The sequence below is a fragment of the Schistocerca gregaria genome, chromosome 11, assembly GCF_023897955.1.
Source record: "Schistocerca gregaria isolate iqSchGreg1 chromosome 11, iqSchGreg1.2, whole genome shotgun sequence".
NCBI classification, from domain to species: domain Eukaryota; kingdom Metazoa; phylum Arthropoda; class Insecta; order Orthoptera; family Acrididae; genus Schistocerca; species Schistocerca gregaria.
The window spans coordinates 74,523,449-74,533,166 of record NC_064930.1 but is presented as its reverse complement, the minus strand read 5'-3'; the positions used below and the strand labels follow the sequence as shown (position 1 = coordinate 74,533,166).

At 46.6% G+C, this 9,718-nt stretch overlaps 1 protein-coding gene across 1 annotated transcript; it reads left to right on the top strand.

Annotated features, from left to right (window-relative positions):
• Window positions 1–289: 289 nt before the first annotated feature.
• Window positions 290–5,470, top strand: LOC126295029 (poly [ADP-ribose] polymerase tankyrase-1-like). The gene is made up of 2 exons (XM_049987279.1): window positions 290–756; window positions 4,819–5,470. Exons 1-2 carry the CDS (start codon window positions 290–292, stop codon window positions 5,429–5,431), a joined length of 1,080 nt encoding a protein of 359 aa, XP_049843236.1. The 3' UTR covers window positions 5,432–5,470.
• The last annotated feature ends 4,248 nt before the right edge of the window (window positions 5,471–9,718 follow it).

The following is a 9,718-nucleotide window of genomic DNA, read 5'->3' as shown; positions in this document are numbered from 1 at the left end:
ATTTTAATGGCCAGTAGTGTATGTTTCGCAAGGCAAGCGCTCTAAAAAATTCGGGAAATTTGGAAATTTGTGTTGCTGACTCTTTTCAGCTATTCACCTGAGCCACCATTGTGACACTGGGTGGATACATGGTGTAACTGACTTGTGGTGAACAACGTTTCCTGACTGATGCTTGCCACAGATCTGCCTGTGACCCCTAATTGCACCAGATGTAGTGTTTAAGGGCAAAGGGCTGCTCAGTTGGCGACGACATGTTTCAGGATCATCTCCGATGTCACACGCTCAGAAGATGGAGGACGCGCCAGCAGAGGCAGTGCGTGCGCAGACTCACTCCACAGCCAGTGTCACGGGAGGCGAGACTGCGCCCGAGCAGATCGACTCCATACCCAGTGTCACGGCAGCTGAGGCGGTGCCTGTGCAGACTCACTCCATCCCCGGTCTGAAAGCAGCCGGGGCCGTGCGTGCTCTGACTCGCTCCGTGCCTGGTCTCACAGATGCTGGCGCCATTAACCTCTTAAAGGGTCACTTACAGCTGATGGCTGTACAGCATACGCACTCGACACCGAGTGTTACGGCAGACCAGGGAGCGTCTACGCAGAATCACTCCGCCCGCAGTCTCGAGGCAGCCTGGGCTGTGCGTGCGCTGACTGACTCCTTCCCCGGTCTCACGGGTCCTGGCGCCATTAACCTGTTAAAGGGTCACTTACAGCTGATGGCTATACAGCACAGCTTGGCACTCACGGAAGACAAGGCAAGGTAAGCATGAGCTTAGTCACTCACTTGTGTTCGCCGGTTCTGCACACATCCAAAAAAGTTTTGTATCACTCGAGTTCCCGGAACTCCTGAAGATAGACGCTGACTGGTGATATTGTATCTCAGATACAGTCCCTTTGACTGTTCAGAGATGTCACTAAACCCGACCAAACCATGCATGAGCAGCGCCTATTAGACAGAGGGGGTCCGACAGCCCATCAGTTCCGGTCATTCCACCAGGAATGAGTTACACTGCTCGCGTCATCTGTTGTTCAACCGTGCCTAGACGGTCAATACCACTGTTCGATCGCGCTTGCATTATCAATCTGTGCCAGGAAGGGTTCTCAACAAGGGAAGTGTCCAGGCGTCTAGCAGTGAACCAAAGCGATGTTGTTCAGACATGTAGGAGACGCAGCGAGACAGGAACTGTCGATGACATGCCTCGGTGACGCCGCCCAAGGGCTACCTACGGATTATGGGTCGGAGGAACCCTGACAGCAACGCATCCATGTTGAATAACGCTTTTCGTGCAGCCACAGGACGTCGTGTTACGACTCAAGCTGCGTCCAATAAGCTGCATTATGCGCTGCTTCAATCCCGACTTCCATGGCGAGGTCCATCTTTGCTAACAAGACACCATGCAGCGCGGTACAGATTCCGAATGGACCACTCACGATGGGCATAACGGTTTCTTCACCGCATATGCCTCCAACCAGACAATCGTCGCAGACGTGTTAGGATGCTACCCGGTGAGGCTGAACGCCTTAGACACACTGTCCAGCGAGTGCTCCAAGGTGAATGTTCGCTGCTGTTTTGGGGTGGCATCGTGTGGGGCCGACGTACGCCGCTGCTGGTCACGGAAGGCGCCGTAGCGGCTGCACGATACGTGAATGCCATCCTACGACCGACAGTGCAACCATATCGGCCGCACATTGGCGAGGCATTCGTCGTCGTGGACGACAATTCGCGCCCCCATCGTACACATCTTGTGAATGACTTCCATCAGGAGAACGACATCGCTGGACTGGAGTGGCCAGCATGTTCTCCAGACATGAAACCTCTCGAACATGGCTGGGATAGATTGAAAAGGGCTGCTTATGGACGACGTGGCGTAGTGTCCCACCAACCACTCTGAGGGATCTACGCCGAATCGCTGTTGAGAAGTGGGACATTTTGGACCGACAGTGCCTTGATGAACTTGTTGATAGTATACCACGACGAATACAGGCATGCACCAATGCAAGAGGACGGGCCGCTAGCCACTGTGTACAGCAACCTGGACCACCACCTCTTAAGGTCTCGCTGTATGGTGGTTCAACACGCAATGTGTGCTTTTCATGAGGAATAAAAAGGGCGGAAATGATGGTTATGTTGATCTCTATTCCAATTTTCTATACAGGTTCCGAAACTCTCGGAATCGAGGTGATGCAAAACTTTTTTCGAAGTGTGTATACACGTATGTGTCTCACTACCTACAGTGTCTGCCACTGTGTTCCTTAGTGGTATTTTGACTTGATTGACAACTACAAAAGGCATTTGCAGGTAGCACATACACATAATGCATTCACTGGCTGCCGTGGAGAAATGTTCTCAAAACTCCCCTGGCTAAAAACGCAGCTGAGAAAGATTCTAGCCCCCTGCCACACACTGTGGCTACAGGTAGGAGCACCTCAGAGCCATTCACAGAATGTACGGCCGCGTATATTCTCCATGTCACGTCAGTCTGAAAATTACAGTTAGCCGTAAACCATAATGTTTATTACCAGTAGAAAGTGTGTAACCGAATTAAACACAGTTTTTAATTACGTGCGTGAGCAAAATGACATTTAATGAATGGGCATCCTCTGTTATATTCTAATGGAATGTCTGTGGGAAACTTAGATTATTATCGAGAAGAAGCACAAGTCAACAGGGATTTCTTCTTCCGCAACATTACTTGCAGCTTACGTGGAGACAGCTCCCGAAACATTTCGAGGACTCTGGCTTCTCGACATGAAGATGATACGTGACGAATATGCAGATGAAGCCATCTTGGTGATCAGCAAGAAGGAAGTTTAGTTATCCAAAAAAGATACACTATGTGATCAAAAGTATCCGGACACCTGGCTGAAAATGACTTACAAGTTCGTGGCGCCCTCCACCGGTAATGCTGGAATTCAGTATGGTGTTGGACCACCCTTAGCCTTGATGACAGCTTCCACTCTCGCAAGCGTACGTTCTATCAGGTGCTGGAAGAATTCTCGGGCAATGGCAGCCCATTCTTCACGGAGTGCTGCACTGAGGAGAGGTATCGACGCCGGCAGATGACGTTGACCGGGTATTCACCACACCCACACCCTGCCATCGGCTCGCCACATTGTGTACCTTGATTCGTCACTCCAAACAACGTTTTTCCACTGTTTAATCGTATCATGTTTACGCTCCTTACATCAAGCGCGGCGTCGTTTGGCATTTATCTGCGTGATGTGTGGCTTACGAGCAGCCGCTCGATCATGAAATCCAAGTTTTCTCACCTCCCGCCTATCTGTCATACTACTTGCAGGGGATCCTGATGCAGTTTGGAACTCCTGTGCGATGGTCTGGATAGATGTCTGCCTATTACACGTTACGACCTTCTTCAACTGTCGGCGGTTTGTCAGTCAGCAGACGAGGTCGGCCTGTACGCTTTTGTGTTGTACGTGTCCCTTCACGTTTCCACTTCACTTTCACATTTGGAGCAGTGGTTCTCAGCATGTTTAGGAGTGTGGAAATCTCGCGTACAGACGTATGAGACATGTGACACTCAATCACCTGGCCACGTTCGAAATCCATGAGTTCCGCAGAGCGCCCAATTCTTTGTTTTTTTTTACTCCCGATACTTTGGATTACATAGTGTGTGTCAAAGTGACAGAAGTGAACGTTTCCTTTAAGAAAATCATAGCTTAGGAATAACTGGATTATTATGACCGAGGAAAGCACGTTGTCGAGTAGAGACATGATAAAAGCCAGCCCATATCTTCTGACAACAAGAATCCCACAGCAAATGCGCCAAGGATATCAAATAGCCTCTTGGCAGTGGTAGGCCCTGAGGACGGCGGTAACGTGCCGCAGAAACTCGTCGTGTGACACAATAGAGGCATTCTCAAGATACAGCTGTGGCGTTATTTTTCTCAGAATGTTCTTGCTTTTCTTTTGTATGGGTGTTGCTGAGTTTTACTTCTCCCCTCAAGTAACACAGTTTGCAGTACATCAACATACTTTGTGTGCTAGGTTCATTGTGGCGAAGCAATGAAAACAGAATTGTTTGTTTCTCAGTGCACACTTCAGCAGTGTTACGCATACAGTGTAGTGGAAAAGCCAAGGTTTACTTACAAGAAGTTTTGTCATTGTAACCTACATGAGTGCATGAGACATTACTGTAGTCTGTAAGTCCACAGGTTTTAAAGTCGCATTCAGATACATGGCAGGCATAATAATTTACTTGCAAGTGGATGTGTGTGTGTGTGTGTGTGTGTGTGTGTGTGTGTGTGTGTGTGTGTGGATGGATGCGTGTATGTGGTTGAGTGTGTTATGCAGACGTTTCTGTGCATCATGCCAAACAATAAGTTCTTGTGTTTGGTGTGGTTGAGTTGCGAAATTAACTATGAAGATGCCAAGCAACTGTTTTAAGCCCTCGCTGTAGATGTTTAGTGTCTTTGCTAGCTTGAGAAACGTTTGCTGCACACAAAGGACCAGTGATAGACGTATTAAGAACCTGTTTCATTGCAGGTCAGTTCTTAGATGTGAAGGTGAAAGGAAGTGAATGTCAAGTGTGACTCTGAGAAAATGTGTCAACAGAATTTCTTGAGTGATTGAGAACACGGATTCTTAATGGGAAATGGACGTGCATTTTGATACAGGGATGCAATGATATATGTGTACTTTAAGCGACACAGAATTCTATAAGATAAAAGGGAGAATGTTTTATATTGGTAATTTAGAACTGGACAGTTGCGTTTCATGAATTCTTGTCTGTTTCACATAGTTTTCTTGATAAAGTATGTGTGTGTTTATAGTAAAGTATGGGAATGTCTCTGTTTTGTGTAGGGAGCTTTCTCAAATGAACAGCCGGATGATCCAGATGGCAGATGACGGGATGGTGGAAGAGGTGGAGAGGCTGCTGATGTTAGGGGCGAACGTGGAGGCGAAGGAAGAGAGGTATGGCTGGACAGCCCTTCACCCTGCATCAATCGACGGACACTTGGGCGTGGTGCAGTGTCTGCTGAGGTACGGAGCGGATGTGGGCGCGAGAGACAGCGAAGGGCGGACGCCACTGCACTGGGCCGCGAGGTACGGACAATTGGAGGTGCTGGAGTATCTGCTGGAGAACGGGGGGGATGTGCAGGCGAAGGACGTCGAAGGCCAGACGCCGGTACACTGGGCAGCAAAGAATGGCAGTTTGGGGGCGCTGGAGGCCCTGCTGGAGAGTGTGGTAGGCGCCGAGGACAACAATGACGACACCCCTCTCCACTTGGCCGCAACCTGGGGCTACACAGAAGCGGCGCTGCTACTGGTGAGGTTCGGTGCTGACCTGGGTGCCGAAGGCCAGGAGGGGCTGACGCCGCAGCAGAGGGCCGAACGCTGGGGCCACGAAGGCACGGCAGCTGCACTGCTAGCAGCAGCCTCCCAGACTGGAGTCCAGCAAATGTCTGTGGACTAAAATTCAAATAGTTTCACTACACATTTTTTCTTTTCTGGAATAAAGCATACAAAAAAGTTATGCTACAGTCACTCATTTGCACCCTCTTTGCACTATACAACAACTGAAGTAAAACACTGCAGCTAAACTAAGATGAAGGTAGGTATGTCAAACTATTATCAAGTAAACACAGTAACAAGAGACAACCTTTCTTTCGAATGAAACGTCTGAAATACATTCGTAGGAACAACATTCGAAACTTCGACAAGAACTGAAAAATACACGCGGCGTCATTATTCGATAAGCGTAACTACTCAACAAGTTTTCACATACTGTAAAGTATTTCATAGTGGTTTGCTAGGTATTCTGTGCAACTAGTATAAATTGCACAGTAGCCACGTTAGAGCCACATAAGGTCTACGGTCAGAATGGATCTTCGAGTCAGATCTGTTCTAGAATTTAATGTATGTCTGTCTCTGCAGCACAGATGATGTCATGCTTTGATTAATTCCAAAATGAAATAATTGGCAATATTTACACTACATCGAGCACTTATCGTGAGGAATCTTATGATCAGTTCACGTGTAGCTCAGGAGAATCGAAGAACAATCTCCAATTGTATGTTGCTCGAATAGCTGTAACGCTGCTGTTCAGCCTGCTAAGTAAGACGAGTCGTCACTCTCAAACAACAGAAGCCTACAACAGATTTTCCGGCTTTCACAACATTCCTTACTACCACCTACAGCCAACTGATTGTGAGGCCGTTCCACTCAGACGGGGAACTCCACGTCACGTGTAACGCTGCTGGATGACAAAACATCGCTCCAACAACACTGCTTACGTTTGCTTTTCTCCACATACGCCACTGAATGACCTGCAGAAGAGACGCCCGCCTGTGTTACTCCACGCCAGTATAACGCCAGCACGGGTTCCACAATATCGTAAAAGCAGCGTCGGATTCACAAGGACACGGTACTGACTTTTAACGCATTTAATCGCGCTCGCAGACCGTCGAAATATAGAAGGTTGAGTTTATTTCTCCGTTAACTCTCCGTCTCCTGCGGCCCACAGAGCTTTGTCGATGCTTCAGCGACTGATTGTTGCTCCTGGCGCTCCACAATATCGGAGGTTCGCAACATTCTCGCGAGTGATGGTGGTTTTATGGAGAAAGTGAAAACGGGAAAAAATTATAACAAATGCACAATCACCAGTCAGACTTTACGTTTATCGAAGTTGTAAGCGAGTAACTGTATGTAGTCTATATAAACCAGCATTTAGTGTCAGGTCTCCTACACACAAACACGAAAAGATATCGTTCTGTCCAATCGAAATTACGCGTCGTATTCTTCGATGAAAAATGCTACTGACCTCTACCGATGACTTGTGGTGTCTTGCCTCCATAACACTTCCACCTTTCGACAGCAAACGATTGTGTACTACTTTACACACTCTGTCCGCACATAACAGCACTTCAGACTGCTGTGTGTAACGAAAGTATAAAGCGAATAATGCTAACAGTGCTGTTTGAGCGAGGTTTGCCATCCAGCAGCGTTATACAGGGCGTGGAGAAACAATTTGACCAAAATTGCAGGGCGAAAGGACACCATGAGACATAGGAGTTTCTGTATGGGAACTAAGAGTCGTAAATGCATGTTTTCAGCGCTACAGGAACGTAATCGAAATCTAACATACGGAGGCCCTTGTTCTAAATGACAGGTAATTTGCAGAAAATGTATCCGTAAACAGAACGTTGGCACTAACCAGTCGTCACGTTGAGAACAAGACAAATTTAAAACATCACTAACACGTGTATCGTATTTAGTTGACGAACGAGACGGTACTTGTTCAGAAATGAGGACAATCACATGTCCACGTTTCTTGTTTGGATATGTCTTAAAAAGGTCAAAATTGTTAACATAAGTATGTATAGAAAATGTTCAAACTGACCACCGTTTTCATGCTGGCATAGTGGTTTTTCTCTACTCAGATTCCTTCATTGATACTGCCTTCGTTAGATTGGTTTTCCGCGCCCCGTGTATGCCAGACAATGCATTACACTCTGTTGTTGGAATTCTCACGAGTCCAGTACTCTTAATCTTTGGTAGAAAGAGCTAAGAACGGCAAAATGGCGGGAATACGTTGGTAGCGACTAGTAACTTTAAAATACAGAAGACAGTAACTAGGTAAAAGGAAATGTGACACTTATAAGGAAGCACTACTTAATTAGACGTGAAACACGTTTCATGATTACAAAAAGTCCTCTAGTAGAGTGGTGGACGCAGAAATGCCGTGACAAGAGTGTCTGTCACGCTATTGTAGGGCAACGTATGAGGCCACACAGAATAGGTATTAGTGAAAGCAAGCACCGTTGCTCGGTTGCCAAAGCGTTTAAAATTAAAGACGAAATAAATTTATGCCGTCTACGATGTTGAAGTGATGTTTCGGAGCAGCATGACTACGGTTAAATTGATTATTCTTTCTTAGTTCGCTATATATCTACGACACAAGGACGATACCCTATGGAACCAAGTAACCCCTACTCCTTCTCCTGACCAGAGGCAAACACTATTCTACTTATTAACTGTTTTGATTATACTGAAATGTGGTGAATATTGCTTCTAGCCCTGCATCAAGGTGGGCTAACAGAATCGGATACCTGCTGCGAGTTTCCATGTTTGTACTGAGCAGTCGAGACGAACGGCGCGACACAGACGGCGAGCACGCGGGACACAACATCGGGATGACCAAATTTTCCGAAACAAATTTTCTGTAGTCCTGTTTACACGTTAAACCTTAATCTATTCTACTAGCCGGAACGAACGTCTGCGATACGTTCCAAGATTGATACGTTTCAGACCCATGGTCTCCGCTGAGCAAACTATCGACGATGGAACGAACTTAGTGGTGTTTTCGTATTGCGAAACGAAGAGGTCATCAAGTAATGTAGAGTACGAATCCCTCACGGACGCCAGTGAAAATATAAGCTGGGTGAGGTGAGACGTGAGGGGGTGTTCTAAAGTCTAAAGTCTTATCCAGGCCCACTACATCGTCAGTGGCTCCTCTGCTAACCGACCAGGATTACGCTCGTTGTCGAAAGAAATGCGAGGCGGCCACCGGTGGAAGGGTTTTACACCTGAAAAGATTAGGCGTAGGCGTTTAGGGATGGCCAGAAAACTTGTGATAGAGTAAACAATCAGTGTCGTGTGATGGAGCCTATGCCCCTAAGCGAGAGGTTGGCTGTGATTATAAGGGCATTTGCAGCATCGATATTGCAGTGTTTCCGTGATAAGACAGAACTGCTATTGACAGATCGATCTGCAATGACGGCCCTATGTGGAATGTATTAACAGTCCTACTACTTTACTGTCAAAGAGACGATTTGAAGACGTCACGCACATCCCTAAATATGTATATTACCAACAAATCAGGGATTCAAACAGTAGATAATAATTGTATGATAACAAATTTGTCGCAGATGTGCTTGTCCCACACTGGGGAATGATTTAGAAAGAGTACATAGATATACAAATCCCACTGACTTGAGGGACAACTCTGCGATGCGACACGAGGGACAGCTCATTCAATAGAGGAAATCAAAATGATAACTCTTGGAGGTTTCGCGGCAATTTATAAAGACCGCGTCATTTTGGTTGTTCGTTTATCTCGCACTGACGAATTACAGAGGTGTGACGCGGAGAGAAATGAGATTGCGATGATGAGTTGCAGGCTTTTCTTAGCTGCGGCGTAATCGGAGGAGCGCAACATTTCTTATCGTCTTTTCTGTGGATTAAGGAGGACAACACTATGCTCTTTTATTCTGCGAGTTTTGATATTTACTTCGAAACAAAAGTAGTAGGCGACATTCACTGAAATGTTCAGTGTACTTGTGACGCTACCTATGTAGAGTCAGGCAGATGAAAGATTCTAATGGTGCACAGTAGTTTCGACTCGGTGACTGCGTTTGCCCTAATTGGGACATGGCTTCCAAAGAATTGCATTACATGTACGGCGTTTGCCAATTTGTAGCACAGATTCCTAGTAGTATGGACTTTTCGGACACGTCGTACGAGAACCTTGGAGTGATAAATTTCTTCTCTATTGTCATCGAGGCAACTTTCATACTGGGCTGATACGTGGCTGGAATGTGCAAGAGGAAGAAGCAAACTACAACGAAAACTCTTTGGCAACAAAGGCTGTGCGATTCGTTTGTCGATGCAGAAAACAAAGCGACGGAAATTTGTGCGTTTGGAACTTGTAATCCCTGTTTTCCTAGCGACCGATTAGATGTGCGCCATTTATATGTTTTGA

Coding starts and splice junctions, on each gene's coding strand:
- LOC126295029 (XM_049987279.1), top strand. CDS start 290: ATGGAGGACGCGCCAGCAGAGGCAGTGCGTGCGCAGACTCACTCCACA. Junction 757..4,818: donor CTCACGGAAGACAAGGCAAG/GTAAGCATGAGC, acceptor TGTTTTGTGTAG/GGAGCTTTCTCAAATGAACA.